A 21,281-nucleotide genomic window follows, 5' to 3' on the forward strand; every position below is an offset into this window, starting at 1 on the left:
ATTCTACACTCATCATTGTCACTGTTACTGACATTTTCATCATCTGCTTCAATACAATCTTCCATATTTGAATCAATGTTATGTAAACATCTTTCTTTAGTTATCAGATAGGGTAGACCTCCTTTTATCATTACAGTACCTACATTTGTTTTGTTCTTTTCTATAGTTGCTTTCCCCTTTGAGAAAACTATATTGATATCAGATTCTCTGCTTAATTTTATGGCACTTAGTATGTTGTGAGGTATTTCTGGGATTAATAATACCCCCTCTATTTTCCCTAGACCAGGCAAGGTCACATTTCCTTTGCCTAGTACTTGAACCTTTTCTTGATTAGCTACCTTTATCACAAACTTATCTTCTATAAATGAAGATAATATACTTTTGTTGTTGGTGGTGTGATTTGTTGCACCAGAATCAATAAGCCAATTGTTATTCTCATCCTGCTGTGTTCTGGTGCTGTCTTGTTTATTTAGCCCATTCAGTGACCCAGATTTCCTCTCTTTTGAATTTTCTCTACCCCCTCTACCTTCTTTGTAATTTGGTGGACTTCTATATTCGTGTCTATCTGTGGAAGATTGTCTGTAATTATATTTGCTCCTATATTCTGGCCTATGTCTCTCTCTTGAGACTTTGGGGCAGTCTCTTCTACTATGTTCCCTGGATCCACAATTGTAGCATCTAAAGGCCTCATTATGTTTATCTTGAAAGACTACTTTCCTAAAAGGTTTGTGGTCTGTTTGGTTACTGGATCGATTTTTTCTTGAATTGTCTTCTGCTATCAATTTGTTAGATAGACTTTCTATGGATAAATATCCCAAATTAATGGTATCTAAGTGTGACATAAAGCTATCCCATGATGGATCAAGTGAATTGATAATAACACTTTTCATTGTTTGATCTGAAATCACTTCCCCCCTCAATTGTAGCTCAGCTCTTATTTTGTTTAGATTTATCAAATGCTCACTTATAGAAACCCCTGGTTTTACTCTAGAGGAAAAGAAATCCTTAGACATTCTTGTGGTTGTAGCTACGCTATCGCTGTGAAATAGATTAAACATGCATTGAATTATTTCTGATACAGTTAGGTTTGGTTTGATGCTATGATACATTGCAGGAGACACGCTGGATATTATTATGAAAAATGCTCTATGATGTAAACAATCTATTTTTAAAGTCCAAGGTCTTCTTGGAGGGCTAGTTATAAAGAATAGTAAATTTTCTTTCATGAAAATAACCTGAAGCTGTTGATACCACTCTTGTAAATTAATGCCATCAATTCTAAGTTTTGGGAAGTCACTGGGTAAGTTACCTACGTTATTCTGTCCATTACTTACAACCTGGGGCAGTCCGTGATCTCTCAAGTGCAGGAAATTACAGAACGGCATTGGGATGCTTGCAATGAGTCTGCGCGGTTCTCTGGCCAGTTCAAGTCCTTCTGGGTCGTCTACGTAGTTTCGCACATGCGCGTTGCTCATTTCTTCTTTGGTGGCGTCGTGGAAGGTTCTCTCCCTTTCAGCTCTCTCGATCCGCTCCTCCTCAGATGAGTCGGTCTCTGGCTCGGTTTTTGGGGTTCTGGTGGTGGCGACGGTTCTTTTCTTCTTTTTGTGTGCGTTGGTATTCGATCTTGTCTGTGGTGTAGGGCGAAATCGGCATGGCTCTCTGGGCTCGGGCGTTGTCGTTTTCGAAATCAGGATGGGAGCGTGCAGGTCTTGAGTCGCCGGTTTGATTTCTTGCTTCTTCGTAGATGTCTTGGTAATTTTCAGTCTTGGCCCAAAAGCAGCAAAAAGCGTTTTCATTGCTGATTTTACTTGAGATTTTGTTAAATCGTCTTCACTTTCTGATTTTGGATCATCTGAAGAGTTTGAGACTTCTTTCTCACTTTCTTCGTCTGATAGTGTTTTTCGCGCCAGAAATTTTGAACTGAGCGTTTTGATTGGCTCTGCTCCATTCTCTTTTGAAGTTCGTTGAAACCAAGATGGCTGCCATTCAAAATTTCGCGCGGGATCACATCTTTTCTTTTTAACAACTATTTTCTCAGTAGTCATCTCACTTACGGTTTTTTGATCTTTGGGTTTTTCTTTAATGACGTTTTTCTCTCTCGCTGCTCCGCTGTTCTTCAGCATCTCCTGGAGGTCCGCGATGAGACTTTCATCATTCTTTTGGCTTTTTAGTATCTTTAATATCTCTGACCTGAGTTCGTTATTTTCTATTTCGATTTCTTTCTGGTCATTATTTTCACTCATTAGTTCTTCTTCTTCAGTGGTGTATTCTTCGGATTCTCTCGAAATCGCATTGGTGGATTCGTTGATCATCTCTTGATCAGTTTCTATTTCTTTGCTGTAGGCCCTGGTGTTGGGCCTATCTTTCTTTGACATTTTTAATTACTTATTGAGTCAATTAACCATCCTCTGCTACCAGCTTGTTGCAATATTTTCAGGATCAGACTCAATAAAAATAATAGGAGTTAGAGCTTTAAATATATTTCTTTTTAATTATGATAGGCATTCTATATTCACTGAATATTCAAGGTAGAAGCTGCAAGAATGGTGAGGGTGGCTCCTTATATATACAAGGGGTGGAGCTAGGAATGGGAGTGGTAAGTTATGAATACATTAAAGTCCAAAGAATAAGTTAACCTCTGATGTTCCATATATACATTATTTACACATTGGAGAATAAGGCATTTACATCTGACAGTCCAGTTGCCTTTTGGGGGGGGGGAAGCACCTTTGGGACAACCATGACCTGGATGGCTGACAATCTCCACAGACACATAAGCAAACCTTACATCAGTGATGGTTAACTTTTTGGGTTCTGAGCGCCCAAAGCTGAACCACCAAAATGCAATGCGAGCGCCCCCCCACGCATGCCCCCTCCACATGCGCCCTGCACCCCATTTTGGCTTCCAGGTTGGTGCAGGAGGCTTTCTAGGCCCAAAACAGGGTGCAGTGGGGGGGCCTCATGCAGCACCCCCGTGCCCTGCTTTGGCTTCCAGGTTGGTGCGGCCAGCAGAAATGGAATAGAAAAGTAGGGTGTGCGGGGGAGAACCTGCGGAGATTGGGGAAGGCCCTGCCCCTCGTGCATGCGTGGCAGAGACCCAAAGACCAGCTGGCTGGCGGGAGGTGCACACACACGCACGGTGGAGCTGGGCTGGGGCCATAGGTTCACCATCACGGCCTTACATGTTAGCTATGTTTTTGTTGTATTCTTCTTCTTCTTCTTCTTCTTCTTCTTCTTCTTCTTCTTCTTCTTCTTCTTCTTCTTCTTCTTCTTCTTCTCCTTCTCCTTCTCCTTCTCCTTCTCCGCACAAATCAATTCATTGAATTACATACATACACAGAAGCCCTACATGGCATGGGTCCAGGTATCTGAGGAGCCATCTCTCCCCAATGGGACTAGCCTGCCCCACTCATGCCAGCGGAAGAGTCCTGCTACGGATCCCATCTGCTAAGAAATCCCAGCTGGTGGGTTCAAGGAGAAGAGCCTTTTCTGCTGTGGCTCCATCCCTGTGGCAACACTCTACCACCGGAGCTAAGAACTGCCCTTCCCATTTGGCCTTCCAGAAGGGTATTAAAATTTGACTTTGCCAGTTGGTTTGGGACTCTGAGGGGGCCACTCACCGCTGAAGATGATTGATGGGGTAAGAAGACCTCATTCCTGCCTTGTCCATCACTTAGTTCTGGTTTCAGTATTGGCTTCAACATCTTAATTTGTGTAATTTTTAATTATTTTTCTATTTGTTTTATAACCTGCAAGCCCTCCAGAGTCACCTTATAGGTGGCATAAAAATTTGATCAATAACGAATCAAGCAATTAGATCTGAGGGATGTTAAGAAAACCAGCAAGAGATCCAGCATTCATTAAACCGATTAACTTCAGGGTGCATTGTCTTGTGCCAATTTTAAGGAGTAATTAGATATTTTATCATTTGAACTTTGGTAAATTTCTTTTTAAGTTTTTAAGTCATTTTTTTTAAAAAAAAGTAATTTCTAGGTGCACTAATTTGCCCCGTAAGAAAAATAAAATGTGCTGATTGCACAAGGATTCTGCATCTGCCTTCCTAATGCAGATGGAATCAAAGGGATAACAGCCTTCTTGTCCATTAACGTCAGACGGCTGTGATCTGACTCAGTTTTTAACCAAACAAGAAATATTTAATTTTCTCCCTGAAATCAGCAGGACTTTAAATAACTTATTTCAGAGTAGACTAAAATAGGAACTCATCTAATGCTAAATTATTTGTGGCAGTGTTTCCTCCCCCCCCCTTTTTTTTTTCTTTCAATGGGAAGATAATAGAGAAGAATATCTCTTAAAAAAAGAGAGAGAGAAACAGAGAGAAAAGACAGAATGAGAATTCTAGCTAATTCCAGTGCCATATATATATTTAAAAAGTTATTTTTAAGCCACCTTATATAGGTGGCCAAAGCAGTGGTGGGTTCAATTTTTTTTATTACTGGTTCTGTGGGTGTGGCTTGTTTTAACGTTGTAAACCACCCGGAATAATACATGTGAAAAAGAAAGAAAGAAAGAAAGAAAGAAAGAAAGAAAGAAAGAAGAAAGAAAGAAAGAAAGAAAGAAAGAAAGAAAGAAAGAAAGACTTAACTAACTAACTAACTAACTAACTAACTAACTAACTAACTAACTAACTAACTAATCAAGCAGACTTTCCTGTCTAGAGATTAATGAAAAATCTCTGTTCTAACAAAAGAGCTATGCAATCTTTCTTTTCTAGGGATGGGAAAAACAATATTACTTTCCAGAAAGTAGTTAAGTACCGTATTAGGGCAAAAATGGAAAGTAAATGAAATTATAGCAGATACAGCATACTGCTATAATTTAAGGAGAAGGACAGGGGAAGCCTGTGGGCAGAGTCAAGAGAGCAATCAGCCTAGAGCCGTTAACTCTTCACAAGGGGTTTAAGTCCAACCCTTCTTGAATTCCCTTAACTCTTATTTAGCCCCAATTCAGTGCTGTTATGGACTAGATTCTTGTTTATAGGCATGAATAACAAAGCAGCTTAACTAGAACTCAACGTGTAGATCTGATTCTTCCCACTTGACTATGGTTAATATAATTCCTAACCATCTATTTCATTTATCCTCTAAAATTAAAAATCATTAAACCATTTGCAACTTTGGAAGGAGCAGTAGACTTCCCCTCAGGCTTAGGGACCTGATATGGTTGGTTCCTGACACCTCGCGTCGTATGTTACTGATGTTCCAGAAAATTCTTGGGACCTCAACCTATCTAAAAGTAATACTGGGTACTTTATATACAAATTGACTTATGGAACTCTGTTCCCCATCTTGATCTGCTTTTAGAATTCCAGGTGGGCTCCAAAGCCATGTGTTCTATTGCTGATGAGGTTCAGATGACCAAGACAGAAGAGAAAAAAAGCTTTCTACAACAGTGAAGGCCTTATTCATGAAACGGTATCCCTTCTGGATTTCAACCCTCGTCTCCAAATAAATACTCAAACATCTAGATCTGATTTCTACGGAGCTCTTTGCATGCAATGGAACGTCTGATGTTTTTGTTCCTTTGATTGTCACTTAACATTAGGGAGAAATTGATCAAATGCAGCTTTCTTAATGAAATAAAGTAAGACCTTCTGGAACGTCTCACCAACAGGCCACTATTCAAAGGAGTCCCAGGGGCAATAACAAAATTTTGGTTAATTTTATTTTTCATTTCCATGGTGATCAAAAAAAAAAAAAAACATGTCAGCCTCGTGGGTGTGACGTGCCACACAGCTGCCATGGTGTTAATACATTGGAATTGAAAAGCAAACACATTTATACATAGTGTCACACCATGTTAAACAAGGAATTAATTGAATCTGCCAGTTCTGCTTAATGGGATGCATTCTTGGCCTTTTCCAGACCTACCAAAATAGCCAAGTGAGATTGGGGGAGGCTTTTAAGATATACATTCAAGTGGTGTGAATTATCACATCTCCCATCTGATGAAGAAAAATGCGAGGAGACCAGATTTCTAGACTGTGGTCGGGATTGTTGCTGGGTGCGCTAAAACCTTTTAATTGAGAAATGGGCAGCCCAGACGTTTAATAATAATAATAAAAAAAAATAAGTTCTCAGACAACACCCATCTGAGGAAGAATAGAAGTGTGGGACACAATTATTCAACCAGGGCTGCAAATGCACCCACAAAATCCATTTACTAAGATGTAGTGTATATGTCAGTGATGGCTAACCTTTTTGCCATCGAGTGCCAAAAGCGGGGGGAGTGTGCGGTGGGGGGTGTTCATGCACGCACATGCCCACACCCATAATTCTATGTGCCCCATTTCCCGTGCATGTGCGCGCAACCCCCCCTCCCCACGGTCCCTCCGCTTTTGGTACGCAATGGCACAGTGGGCCAGGTAGGACCCTTTTTCACCCTCCCCAGGCTCCAGAGGCTTTCTAGGAGCCTGGGGAGGGTAAAAACGGCCTTCCCCACCACCCGAAGGCCCTCCGGAGGCCAGAAATGGCCCATTTCCAACTTCCGGTGGGCCCAGAAGGCCCGAAAATCAGCTGAATAATTAAATTGATTTGTTAAATCGTCCTGTGGCGAGTTTAATTACGACAGTTCTGCTTTTCTTCTGTTACCCTGCAAACTTTTTCATTCAGTGCACAGACATAGATGGAAGCACCCTAACAGTTCGGCATATGAAACGTAAGTTCAGTAAAAATCATCATCACCGTCACGCTATTAAAAAGTAACATTATGGTATGGGCCTTGTCATTAGCTTAGGTTTTTTGGTTGGGGGTTTTTGGTTTTTTTGGGGGGGGGGGCTTTGAAAACGAATTCATTTGCTTTCAGTGAAGTATCCTGGGCTAACAAAAGACAATTGACGAATTCATGAATCCGTCAATGATATACTGATGCGGACATAATAAAGCCAAAGAGGACGACCGAAGGCTGTCGTTTTCAGAACAAGAGCGCTTCAGATAGATAGAAAACTGATGTCAGAAGAGTTAGATCACCGGAAATGAATGAAGGCAGTTTTATGAAATTCCTAACCAAGATAAATCTGCTTGCTGAAACAAAGGCCGCTCCAATCTCTACCTCCCCTCCTTCTGGGTTATTTGTTTTATTTTAAACAATCCCGTGTCTTTAAAGACAGGAATATGCAAGGATCTATAAAAAGCTTAGATAAAAGGGCCCAAATACTCACACTTGCTGTTACACATGCACACCAGTGGTGAAATCCTCCACGGATTGCCACCGGTTCACTGCCCGTGCATGCACGGTGCACACCAAACACATGCGGTGCGTGCGCATCTACAATGCGCACCAAACGCACACTTCGTGCGGAAAATGGTGGCTTAACAAGGTAAGTTGAACAGTGAGGGGGGGAACAGCTGTGCCACACGATTTAGATTCACTAGAATGCAGGATTTCCTGCTTTCTAGTGAATTTAATTCAGGGACATGATGGCTCAGTGGCTAAGACGCTGAGCTTGTCAATCGAAAGGTCGGCAGTTCAGCAGTTCAAATCCCTAGTGCTGGGTAATGGGGTGAGCCAGTGGTGGGTTTCAAATTTTTTTACTACCAGTTCTGTGGGTGTGGCTTGGTGGGCGTGGCAGGGGAAGGTTACTGCAAAATCTCCATTTCCTCCCGATCAGCTGGGACTTGGGAGGCAGAGAATAGATGGGGGTGGGGCCAGTAAGAATTTTTACTACCGGTTCTCTGAATTATTCAAAATTTCCGCTACCAGTTCTCCAGAACTGGTCAGAACCTGCTGAAACCCATCTCTGATCTGAGCTCCCGGGACTTGTCCCAGCTTCTGCCAACCTAGCAGTTCGAAAGCAGGTAAAAAATGCAAGTAGAAAAATAGGGACCACCTTTGGTGGGAAGGTAACAGCTTTCCGTGTGCCTTTCGCGTTTAATCATGCAGGCCACATGACTATGGAGACATCTTTGGACAGCGCTGGCTCTTCGGCTTTGAAACAGAGATGAGCACTGACCCCTAGAGTCGGGAACGACTAGCACATATGTGCGAGGGGAACCTTTACCTTTACTAGTGAATTTAAATCACGTGGCACAGTTGATTGTTGGAAATACCGGTTTGCCCGAACCGGTAGCTTTTATCGCTATCGGTTCGCCCGAACCAGTGCGAACCGGTAGCATTTCACCCCTGACGCACATGCACAAAAAAACCCCGGATGGACAATCCTCTGAAAGCACAACTTTCCAGAATCAATCTTCAACTTTCCAGCCTTTAAACCCGTTGTAAACTTGTGCTTTGTTTTCGCCCATAAATTGAGAGGCATATGTTAGCCTCGATCTATGCACCGAACTCCCATTGAGATTAATGGTGCTTGCACGTTATTGGGAGATCGTTTGCAAAAAGAGCAAATTAAATCTCTTCATTAAGTACAGAACAGGTGGTTTAGGAAGGGCATCTGACCAAATTCTTGGGTTCTTCTCTTTTTCTTTCATCAGTTGGAGGCCGTCGCAAGCAAGGGCTGGCTGGGAGGCATGGTGAATGGCCTGGATTTCCAATCTCTCTGGTCCAGTTGCTTGGATTTAACCTCTGCAATGTCTTTCTATTAAAAATATTCCTATTTATTTTTATATGTATAGCCCCTTCCTCTTTTGCCAGATGGCAGGTGGAGAGATGTTCCTTCTCACATTATCACCTTGCGTACAGCTAGTATGCTTGTCAGATGTTACATCTTTTCTATCCTGCTCTACGGAGTAGAGAGTTGGTCTCTGACAGAAAACCACTTGAAGAAACTAGAAGCATTTGAAATGTGGATTTATAGACGGTTGTTATGTATAAACTGGGTTGACACAATGAGGAGGTGGTAAGCCACCTGGGAAAGCCAAGGGAAATCATCAAAGCCCTTTAAAAAAAGCAAAAGTTAGAATATTTTGGACATGTGATGTGACACCCAGAAAAATACGGCATCCTTTGCTTAATCCTCCAGGGAAAGATTGAAGGCGAACGAGGTCCAGGCAGAAGAAGAACATCATGGTTTCAAAATCTAAGGGACTGGTTTGGATAAAACTCAGCAGCACTTTTTCATGCGGCTGTTGACAAAAATAGGATCGCCAACATGATTGCTTGATGGATATGGCAGAAGAAGGAGGAGTTAATTGTCCTCACTGTTAGGATGTTTCTCCTCGATTCCAGGTTGATTTCTCTCCTTGATTAGTTTCCATCCATTGTTTCTTGTCCTGCCTTCAGGTGCTTTGGAAAAATAATTGACCCCCTCCTCTTTGTGACAGCCTCTCAAATACTGGAAGACTGCTATCATGTCCCTCCTAGTCCTTTTTTTCTCTAGACTAGCCGAACCCAAATCCTGCAACCGTTCTTCATATAGTTGAACATCTGGTCACGACCATAATTCATTCCACAACTTTGGTCATAAGCCGATTTGGTCGTGACCTGAACTTAATTTTGGAAATTTGGTGCTTACAAAAAAAAAATTGGTGCGGAAGGAGAAATCAGCTGCGAAAAAAATATATTTGTGAATTTTTTGGTCGGAACCCAAATTTGGTCATGGTCAGAAGCATTTGTGACCAGAGGTTCTGCTGTCTATTTTAGTCTCTAGGTCTTTAAGCATCTTAGTTGCTCTTCTTTGCACTTTTTCCAAAGTCTCAACATCTTTTTTGTAATGTGGTGACCAAAACTGGATGCAGTATTCCAGATGTGGCCTTACTAAGGCTTTATAAAGCGGTACTAATACTTCACATGATTTTGATTCTATGCCTCTGTTTATACAACCAAGGATTTTATCTGCCCAACTCTGATTAAACATACAAGGAATTTGTCTCTGGTACAGAAGCACTCAGTGTACTTGCAAGGCAACAGAAAAAATAATAGTAGTAATAATACTAATACTAAAAAAAGAGGAAGTAAAGAGGATAATAAAAGGAATAAATAATAATACTATAGCCGGTCTAGGAGAACTCACCATGGCCAACTCGCTGTGGCCAAATTGTCATGGCCAACTCTCCCGGGACAAGAGTTACACTAATATTGAAGAAATGGTGAAATAGAATCCTTAAGGAAAGGATGCAAAAGGAAGGACACAGTGAAATATGAATGACAGAAATTAAATCATTTTTTAAATGATTTTAAATAATTAAATAGAATTGTTGAGTGGTCCCAGAGCAAGTTAGCCATGGCAAGTTGGCCATGACGAGTTGGTTGTGGCAAGTTGTCCCATTCCTCCAGCCACAGCCTATGAGTTAATATACATACACATTAGACAGAAGTGGGAGAATTAAGGGTTCAACACAGTGGGGATATGAGGGAAGAAACTGTCCCTGTGTCTCATTTTCTTGACATGCAATACCCTATAGCGCCATCCCGAGGCAAGGAGTTGAAACAGGATAAAATGCTCCCGGTTCGGACCGGATCGCCCGATCCGGTAGCGATGGCGGCAGGTGGTTCGGAGAACCAGTAGCAAAAATCCCCGCGCCCCATCCCCATGCCCAGCTGAGCCGTGGGATCATCAGAGGCTGTTTTTTTTTACTTTTAAAAGCATTTTTTTCTACAACCTCTTCAGCCGAAAAAATGCTTTTAAAAGTAAAAAAAAAAAAGCCTCTGATGATCGCAGCAGCTCAGCTGGGATCATCAGAGGCTTTTAAAAGCATTTTTTCTACAACCTCTTGGCTGAAGAGGTTGTAGGAAAAAAAATGCTTTTAAAAGTAAAAAAAAAAAAAGTTGGCCATGCCCACCCAGTCACATTCCCCCCACCACCAAGCCACGCCCACAGAACCGGTAGTAACAAATTTTAGATTTCACCCCTGAGTTGAAACCGTTTGTGTCTAGGATGTGAGGGGTCTGCAGGCATCTTCTCAGCCCACCTCCTGACCCACCCAATATACAGTTTGAAGGAGGATGGCCTGTCTCTGATTGCTACCTGCCAGCTCATGTATGGTCCACTTTAGGCACATCACACCTGTTTGAAAACAATTGACTCTCGCCCTGGTTACTACTTCTTCACCCTCCTACCATCGGTGAGGAGATATAGAAGCATAGCCAGCCACACAAACAGGCTGAAGGACACTTTTTATCTGTGGGCTGTCCATTCAGACTCCTGAATGAGAAATAACATCATAACTACGTAGTACGATGGACTTGCTGGGCCGGTGCAGCGTGTAACATGTCCACACTGGTGCAATAGGACTGAGAGTTTTGTTCATATGATTTATTGGGTTAGGGATTTTCTGTCTTCACTGTGAGTTGTATTGTGTTGTGGGGGGATGCACTGAGGGAGCTCCACCAATCTTATTGTACATATGTTGTGCACTGACAATAAAGATTTGAAGATGAAGAAATTGACTTACTGCAGCCTGTCTTGTAGCTGAAACCAGGTGGCAGGAGGAATCCTTGCTGGGCTGCTGCTGCTAGGGTTCGCTGGTCTGGAGGGAATACGGGGATCATTAGTGGCGGTAGCTGACCTTGGACCTGCTGGGCAAGAAGCGGTAAACATCAAACCAAATATTACAGCTTAACAGTTAGCCTTAAGATTTAAGACGGCAATTGTCAGGTATCCTTCCAGAGCAGGGGTGAAATGCTCCCGGTTCGGACCGGATCGCCCGATCCGGTAGCGATGGCAGCGGGTGGTTTGGAGAACCGGTAGCAAAAATCCCTGCCCCCCACATGCTCAGCTGAGCCGCAGGATCATCAGAGGCTTTTTTTTTGTTACTTTTAAAAGCATTTTTTCTACAACCTCTTTCGACGAAAAAATGCTTTTAAAAGTAAAAAAAAAAAAACCTCTGATGATCACACGACTCAGCTGGGATCGTCAGAGGCTTTTCAAAGCATTTTTTTCTGCAACCTCTTGGCCGAAGAGGTGGTAAAAAAAAAATGTTTTGAAAAGTCTCTGACGATCCCAGCTGAGTTGCCTGATCGTCAGAGAGGCTTTTCAAAGCATTAGAAAAAATGCTTTGAAAAGTTAAAAAAAAAAAAAAGTTGGCCACGCCCACCCAGTCACATTACCCCCCCTCCAAGCCACGCCCACAGAACCGGTAGTAACAAATTTTATATTTCACCCCTGTTCCAGAGGCTCATCGTTTTGACTGCATGAAATTCTGCGTACAAAAAGGAAGAGATTTTTCCCTGTAGATGTTTTTTTTTTCCACCGGGTGAAGTTGAGTTCCTGGGGTGGCCAAGGTCCTGAAATGTGGCCAAAAGCCTGATGGGTTTCATCCACTTAGTCCAGTGTTTCCCAAACTTTTGACATATGTGTACCCCTTCTATAATTTTCGTAACGCTGAGTACCCCTCATAAAAAACCGGAACTAACTATTAAAGAAGTAAGTTGTCTCTGTAACGAAGTGCAGTATATTCATGCCATGTCACGCCTCACAAGACTGTCTAACCGTTAGATAACACTGCAATTCTCCGGCGTTTAAACAGCTCCGCGGCTCAACGTCAACTGTTAATATTCCCGCAGTTTAAAAATGGCCGAACCCGAGCTGCGCGAAGGATGCGCAGAAGTTCCCGCCATAATGAGTTGCGATACGATGTACGATGGCCCCAGTTCCCGTGTAAAAACTGCGATACGCGCCTATTTCTTTCCTTGTTCTGTGGGCGCAGCTAAGCACGGTACAGTGGATATTCACACGTGATCCCCACCAAACTCCGGTGCAATGCGTACCCCCACCAAACTCTTCCCGTACCCCTGGGGGTACGCGTACCACACTTTGGGAAACACTGATTTAGTCTGTGTGCCATGGGCAACCTGTTCCAATGGTCTTTGATACAGTAGAGATAAAATAGCACGCCATGACTTGGGAAGCTTATTATTTTTTTTGCAGTCAACAAAAAACTCCAGAGAGTGGCCTAATTGTGGGATCCTTGGTGCTCTCTGAGCTTGGTTGTTCTCTGGCAGACGTTTCGTTATCCAACTAAGTAACATTGTCAGTGCTAGGTGGGAGTGGAGTTTGCTCCCTTCTGACTCTTCCTTCTAGAACTCAAGATGTTACCTACTTGAGTAATGAAATGTCTACAAGAAAACCACCGAGCTCCGAGAGCATCAAGCACCCCACTGTCCTTCTCCTCCTCCCTACAAACCACACTTCCTTCTAGCACTGATGAGGTTACTTAGTTGGGTAATGAAATGTCTTCAAGAAAACCACCAAGCTCAGAGAACATCAAGGACCCCCCAGTTCAACCCAGAGGTACTAATATTCTCTGCTATTTTTGGACTCATCTAGATTAGATTACAACTCTAGTACAGGTAATTGAAAATTGGAAAATATATTACAGTCTTTGATTTTTGGGACAATCTGAGTCTGGAAGTATCCCCACCTCTGTGGACCACAGAAAGAGCAATAGCACCACACAGATCTATTTTGAGTCCATATGGATCTCGAATAGGATTTCCCGCCCCCCCTTCTTGATTCCCTCCCTCATCCTGTTCTATTTTTCGAGTCACACACCTTTTAAAAATAGTTGTTGCAGAATTGTTATTTGAGCAGTTCTCTAATAATGGCATGTTATTGTGGTTGTAAGAATTCAATTTCACTTGACCAAAACATTTCAGCACCTGCAGAGTAATGACTCTCACGCTTCCAAGCGCTCTCCTCATAGTATACCCTTACGGATGTCTGTAAAATTGAATGGTATTTACCCAAAGGTAAATGCATATACTGTGTAGAGAAATTTTAACGACCCTGGAAATATCCTTGTTACCGCCTTAATTTGCTCCTTTCCCTTCTCCCTTTTAAATGCCAAAGAAATTTCTTTCTCCTTTGAAGGTGAATTGAATTTTTGCATTGTATTCTTAGGCAAAGAACCAGGGGGAGGGAAGGAAGGAAGGAAGGAAGGAAGGAAGGAAGGAAGGAAGGAAGGAAGGAGGGAGGGAGGGAGGGAGGGAGGGAGGGAGGGAGGGAGGGAGGGAGGGAGGAAGGAAGGAAGGAAGGAAGGAAGGAAGGAAGGAAGGAAGGAAGGAAGGAGAAAAGGAGAAGGAGAAGAGTTCCATGTATGAAAATGACTTTGCCAAGCAAAGAAGCTTCAAAACAGAACTCAAAACACTAATAGAGAGACAGATGGTTCCACTGAAGTCTTTGCTGCCAAAAAAAAAAATTATATACAAAAAAAGAAAGGAAAAAAACAGAGTGATGTTATTGAAGCTGGCTGGAAAGTTCTCTGATGGCTGCAAACACTCTTGTCCCATTTTAAGTGTTAACTCTGCCTCCAGGGCTAATATAAACTAAAGCAACATAGATGCACACACACACACACACACACACACACACACACACACACACACACACACACTAGTACTTGCCGACACACAAACATGCACACACTCATAGCCCTACAAGTCTGCACTTGATTACAAGAGACTTCTGGATAAACCAGCCAATGTGTTGTATTAATGCATTCCTGACTGGGAAAGGAGCCATTAAGAAAACTTTTTTTTAAAAAAAAAAGCTATTGTCACATTTTTGTACTGTTCTTTACTTCTTGAATAAGTAAATGCTTAACACAAGAGAGGAGAGGAGAGGAGAGGAGAAGGGGAGGGAGGGGAGGAGAAAGGAAAAATGGATGGATGGAAGAAAGGAAGGAAGAGGAAAAGGAAGGGGAGGAGAGGAGAGGAAAGGAGAGAAGAAGGGGAGGGGAAGGGAGGGAGGGGAGGAAAAGGAAAAATGGATGGATGGAAGAAAGGAAGGAAGGAAGAGGAGAAGGAAGGGGAGGAGAGGAGAGGAGAAGGAGAGGGGAGGGAGGGGAGCAGAAAGGAAAAATGGATGGATGGAAGAAAGGAAGGAAGAGGAGAAGGAAGGGGAGGAGAGGAAAGGAGAGAAGAAGGGGAGGGGAAGGGAGGGAGGGGAGGAGAAAGGAAAAATGGATGGATGGAAGAAAGGAAGGAAGAGGAGAAGGAAGGGGAGGAGAGGAGAGGAGGAGGGGAGGGGAGGGAAGGGAGGAGAAAGGAAAAATGGATGGATGGAAGAAAGGAAGGAAGAGGAGAAGGAAGGGGAGGAGAGGAGGGAGAGGGGAGGAAAGAGGAGAGAAGAGGAAGAAAAGAGAAGAGAAAAGAAAAGAAGAGAAGAGAAGAGAGGAGAGGAGAGGAGGGGAGGGGAGGGGAGGGGAGAGGAGAGAAGGGAGAGGAGAGAAGAAGGGAGGGGAGGGGAGCAGAAAGGAAAAATGGATGGATGGAAGAAAGGAAGGAAGAGGAGAAGGAAGGGGAGGAGAGGAGAGGAGAAGTGGAGGGGAGGGAGGGGAGCAGAAAGGAAAAATGGATGGATGGAAGAAAGGAAGGAAGAGGAGAAGGAAGGGGAGGAGAGGAGGGAGAGGGGAGGAAAGAGGAGAGAAGAGGAAGAGAAGAGAGGAGAGGAGAGAAGAGAAGGGAGAGGAGAGGAGAGAAGAAGGGAGGGAGGGGAGGAGAAAGGAAAAATGGATGGATGGAAGAAAGGAAGGAAGGGGAGAAGGAAGGGAGGGGAGAGGAGAAGAGAGGAGAAAAGAAAGGAAAAGAAAAGAAAAGCGTCAGATGACAAAAGGAAGCTAAATCTTGAAGGTAAGCGTAGCAGAAAGTTGGTGAATAATTTTTTACACGGAGACCAAAATATCTCAGGCAAAACAATCTAATTTCCTTTACAAGCTAAGTAGAGCAAGGAAAAACTTTAATACCACTGTTCCATTTCATTTCTAAAGGAGATCAATGCTCAGGTAATGTCACTGTTATGAAAAGGTGGCGTAACAATGAACTAGGAATCAAATGCAGAAGATGCCCCCGTGCTGTATTTATTTTTGAGGGTGGAGGGAACTTTTGAGCAAGGTTTGTTTTCCTGTTGCTAGGCTACACTCGGGGAAAACATTTAAAAAACAGATCCTCTTTCTCCACCTTCTTCTAGCTTGGCTTACAGGGGTACCCGGTGACATCCTGAATTTCAGGGTATCCACCAGGAAGGGTTAAAATCCACCCAAAAATTCTGTATCTAAATGCAAAAAAAAAAAAGGGGGGGGGCGAGCCATATCCGCCACCTGGGAAGATTTTGACCCTTCCTTGCAGACACCCCCCTGCTTTCCATTCTGTAAGAGAGCTGCCGACTATTTAAATAAACTATTTATTTTTTCTCATTATTGGATATTAAGGGCCACCATTCCATTATTACAGTTTTGAAACGGCGATTTCATTTCATTGCTATTTTGATACCTGGAAACCATCTAGAGACGCAGTGAGCACTGGGACAAGAGAATCACTGCACAATTAAGCAAACAAACAAACGAAGTGGCAGGAGCCTAGATTTAGAGATTTGCAGACTACTAAAGATTTCTAATCAGGGCAAGTTGCAGAAACAGCCATATGTCTTCTTGTAGCACATCCAACAGTTTTGCATGCAGAAATATGAAGAGTCTCCAGAGTTGAGATATTTTTTTCCCCCCCCTTCTCAACATAAGTTTCGGGAAAGCAGCTGTGTTACATCATATTATGGCAGCCTATAAGTCTTAGAACCCCTTACTTCAGGGGTGAAATGCTCCCGGATTGGACTGGATCGCCCGGTCCGATAGCGATCTTGGCCATTGGTTCGGCGATCTGGTAGCTATGGCGGAGCGACGTTCCACCCACCCGCCTGGGTGTCATTACTTCCTGTTTTTTACTGCATGCGCACATTATGCGCGCGGTACATGCGCTTCCGAACCGGTAAGGAAGGTAAATAGATTTCACCCCTGCCTTACTTGATGGGCCAGGGGTTTAAGCTATTCTAACCGTAAACTCAAGGCTCTGGTTTTCCCAGTTGCAATGTATGGCTGTGAAAGTTGGACCATAAGGAAGGCTGAGCGCCAAAGAATTGAGGCCTTTGAGCTCTGGTGCTGGAGAAGACTCCTGTGAGTCCCTTGGATTGCAAGGCGATCCAACCGGTCAGTCCTAGAGGAGATCAACCCTGACTGCTCTTGAGAAGGCCAGATCCTGAAGAGGAAACTCAAATCCTTTGGCCACCTAATGAGAAGGAAGGACTCCCTGGAGAAGAGCCTAATGCTGGGAACGATTGAGGGCAAAAGAAGAAGGGGACGGCAGAGAACGAGGTGGCTGGATGGAGTCCCTGAAGCAGTCGATGGGAGCTTAAATGGACTCCAGTGGATGGTAGAGGACAGGAAGGCCTGGAGGAACGTTGTCCATAGGGTCATGATGGGTCGGACATCACTTCACAACTAAGAACAACAACAAACCTAGGAACAACCAGGAGAATTAGTCAAAGGATTTGACCACTCAGCAACTGAACAGAACATAGTTGGGAAGGAAGGGGCCAAGCCATGTTAGACCTCTTTAAGGAAAAGAGAGAGAGAGGGGGGGGGGAGAGGGAGAGAGAGGAGGGCATACAAATATGGATGTTCCTCGATTTACGACCACAAATAGAACTCAACATTTGTGTTGCTAAGCCAGACAGTTGTAAAGTGAGTTTTGTCCCATTTGACGATCTTTTTTTGCCACCGTTGTTAAGTGAATCACTGCAGTTGTTGCTAACATGGTGGTTAAGTAAATCTGGCTTCCCCGTTGATACTGTCCGATACTGCAACTGTCCTAAATATGAGTCAGTTGCCAAGCGGTTGGATTTTGATCACGTGACTATGGGGATGCCGCAATGGTCGTAAGTGTGAAAATTGTACATACGTCACTTGTTTCAGTGTCAGTGTAACTTTGAATGGTCATTAAACAAATGGTTGCAAATCAAGGGCTATCTGTATTTGCCCCAAAACTAGCATTACAGAGATCTTTCCAAAATCTATTATGTACCACTTGACTCCTTGATCTTACCCAGCTGAAAGGAATCATAAACCATGAGCTATAAACTAGAATGTCTGGATTCCAAATTCATGCCAGGTAGGTCACAAAGCCAGCTATGTCTTCCATGTCCCTGAAGAAGTGGTCAGTACCACATTAGGTGTCAGGTTTCGAGGTCGTCTCAAATAAATTGCATTTCAAACAAAGTCTTTGATGAAAAACTCCCATTTATTAAGCACGACATTCTAACTCCGACTCCATCGTAGCCAACACTGACTTCCTGACCCAAAACCCTCCCTTTCCTTTCCCCACTCCTCTGCACTCATTGGCCATCTTCCAAGTCACTCTACCCCTAATCTACTGCTCCAGCTCAAAGGAATTTCCCCCCTCCCATCCCATCTCCTAGGGGATATTATCTCCAGGGAAAATAAGTAGGTGAAAAGTCAAACGTCCCTTTCCAGACGCCTCCGCTTCTCCTTCTTATGTCAGCACTAGAGTAAATGCAGCTTGAAGTGCTGACATTAGGAATATTGCATCCAGTTTTGGCCACCACAGTATAAAAAAGATGTTGAGACTCTAGAAAGAGTGCAGAGAAGAGCAACAAAAATGATTAGGGGACTGGAAGCTAAAACATACAAAGAACAGTTGCAGGAACTGGGTATGTCTAGTATAATGAAAAGAAGGACTAGGGGAGACATGGTAGCAGTCTTTCAATATCTAAGGGGGTTGCCACAAAAAAGAGGGGGACAACCTATCCACCAAAGCACCTGAAGGCAGGACAATGGATGGAAACTGATCAAGGAGAGAACCAACCTACAACTAAGGAGAAATTTCCTAACAGTGGGAACAATTAATTAGCGGAATGGCTTGCCTCCAGAAGCTGTGGGCGCTCCAACACTGGAGGTTTTTAAGAAGAGTTTTGTCTGAAATAGTACAGGATTTCCTGCTTGAGCAAGGGGTTGGACTAGAAGACCTCCAAGGTCCCTTCCATCTTAGTTATTCTGCTACTGCGCTTTAAGCCTTGAATATGTCACTATCACTTATTCATCCCTCTTGAACCAAGCAGGGAGCCAGTTCAAAAACTTTTGAGGGTGGGGAGGGGAGCCAGTCTTTGCAAATTCTGTTAGAAGTTGACTTGAGACATCTCCCCTCCAACTTCTAAACCAACAGGTAGATTGCAATTTCTGCCAAGGGTTTTGGGTTTTGTTGGTTTTTATATCACAGATAACCAGGTCCCATTCTTGGCTCAAAAAATATCAAATTTCGGGCATTCCTTAGGACAGAAAATGTGGAGTTGAAACATGCCTTTCCTTCTTCTGGGATCCCAACAGTGGTGGGATTCAAATTTTTTTACTACCGATTCTGTGGGCGTGGCTTGGTGGGCGTGGCAGGGGAAGGACACTGTAAAATCTCCATTCCCTCCCCACTCCAGGGGAAGGTTACTGCAAAATCCCCATTCCTTCCCCACTCCACGGGAAGGATACTACAAAATCCCCATTCCCTCCGCACTCCATGCGAAGGATACTGTAAAATCTCCATTCTCTCCCCACTCCAGGGGAAGGATACTGCAAAATCCCCATTTCCTCCCGATCACCTGGGATCTGGGAGGCAGAGAATAGATGGGGGCGGGGCCAGTCAGAGGCGGTATTTATCGGTTCTCCGAACTACTCAAAATCTCCGCTACCGGTTCTCCAGAACTGGTCAGAACCTGCTGAAACCCACCACTGGATTACAAATAAGAAATGCTGATGGACCCTGGGGGAAAAAAATGGTCGAAGTTAGAAGCAAAGCAAAGCCTGGGATGAAACTTTGGCAGCAAGTCTCTTTTAAAACTGGCCTGGCAGGTGCCTCCCCCATTCCAAGCACTGGCCCTGTGTGTATCTTAAGCCCCCCCCCCAAAAGGATTGAGCTTTTTCACATCAATCAATACAGGAATGGAAAACAAGCCTGCACTGTGAATACAATGAGAGTCCCTCTGCCTCCCCTTTGGAAGGCGAATGAGACATCTATGATCTTTTGATGAATAACGGATGTTTCCGCCCCTGCACAGGTGGAAAATACAGCGCCTAGAGGTTTGCTTAATGCAGAGACTGATAAACTGTGCCCCTTTGCCGAGCAACACAAGGTTAACAGACTCAATGAAACGGTTGTCGGTGCAAGGAAAACAGGTGTGAGGTTATCTGATGATGGTGCTCCTGCTTTTTTTTTTAATGAACACGGCAGGTAATTTCTCAGTCTGGGAAGACCGTCTAATGGTGGCCTGAGAAAAAAATTCAGGGTCTAAGGTTGCCAGGAAGAATTTTGGTGCAATTGTTAATAATAGTAATAATAATGAAGTATTCATAGCGGTTGAATATGTTTACACCTAATGGCTAAAACGGTGAGGTGCGTTAGCAGAGGAAAAACAGAAGTGGCTTTATTTTTTTTAAAGGCGACATTACTCTGTGGCCTTCCAGGATTAAATGCTGGTTTAATTTCTTCTTACAGGTATGTATGGTTTCCACTGAGTTAAACACATTTGAATGTAATTGCAACCTGCCAGGCTTCACTGCTAGGATCAGAATTTGGAAGGCAAGGTTGAAATGATCCAAGCATCAACTCTTTGGGCCATACACGCGGCACAGAAAGAGATCGGGGATTGATTCCACTTTAGTGATATGATTTTATCAGTTTGATCACCGCTTCTGTGGTCCTCGCTGAGACCAACCCCCAAAAGATCAGATCAGAGAAAGATGGTTTTGATGAGTAGATCAAGAGACACGCGGGCGATTTCGTAGATGGATATATACAGGTAGTCCTTGATTTACGACTCTAACTCAGCCCAAAATTTCTGTTGCTTAGCAAAACAGTTGTTAAGAAGTTGTTAAAAAGCCACCCAGAGTCGTTCCATTACAAGATGGGCAGCAAATACATTCAATAAATAAAGGAGTTGTGTGACCTTTTTTTTTGCCACAGTTGCTAAATGAATCACGGATGTTGTTAAACAAATCTGGGTTCCCTAATTGACTTTGCTTGTCGGAAGCCGGCTGGGAAGGTTACATGACCCTGGGACATAAATACATACCAGTTGGCAAGGGCCCAAATGTTGATCATGTGACCACGGATATGCTGCAATGATCAGAAGTGTAAAAACGGTCGTAAGTCATTTTTTTCCACTACCGTTGTAATCAAACTGTTGCTAAATGAATTGTAAATCGAGGACTACCTGTATTGTAGACAGCCAAGAAAAGAAATCATGGATTATCAAACAAATCAACCCAGAGTTCTTACTTAACGCTCAAATGACATGGTTCAAATAGAATAGAATAGAGCTGGAAGGGACCTTGGAGGTCTTCTAGTCCAGCCCCCGGCTCAAGCAGAAGATCCCATACCATTTCAGACAAGTGACGGTCCAGTCTCTTCTTAAAAACCTCCAGTGATGAAGCACCCACAACTTCTGGAGGCAAGCTGTTCCATTGGTTAATTGTCCTCTCTGTTAGGAAGTTTCTCCTTAATTCCAGGTTGCTTCTCTCCTTGATTAGTTTCCATCCATTGTCCTGCTTCCCCCAGTCCTTGTTTTCTCTAGACTGGTGGTCATACTCTCATACCCA

General features: G+C 43.4%; 1 protein-coding gene across 7 annotated transcripts in view; it reads right to left on the minus strand.

Moving 5' to 3' along the window:
* The window catches only part of SOX5 (SRY-box transcription factor 5), a 1,038,733-nt gene that overhangs the window by 198,646 nt on the left and 818,806 nt on the right, over positions 1-21,281 (minus strand). For all 7 annotated transcript variants that reach the window (XM_087873007.1, XM_060688637.2, XM_087873006.1 and 4 more), the window contains one exon: positions 11,307-11,427. In XM_087873007.1, coding sequence (XP_087729133.1) covers positions 11,307-11,427 — 121 coding nt within the window. The remainder of the gene's footprint in view (positions 1-11,306; positions 11,428-21,281) is intronic.

This window comes from Pantherophis guttatus, chromosome 7 (assembly GCF_059756535.1).
Source record: "Pantherophis guttatus breed Tessera chromosome 7, ASM5975653v1, whole genome shotgun sequence".
Classification (NCBI taxonomy): domain Eukaryota; kingdom Metazoa; phylum Chordata; class Lepidosauria; order Squamata; family Colubridae; genus Pantherophis; species Pantherophis guttatus.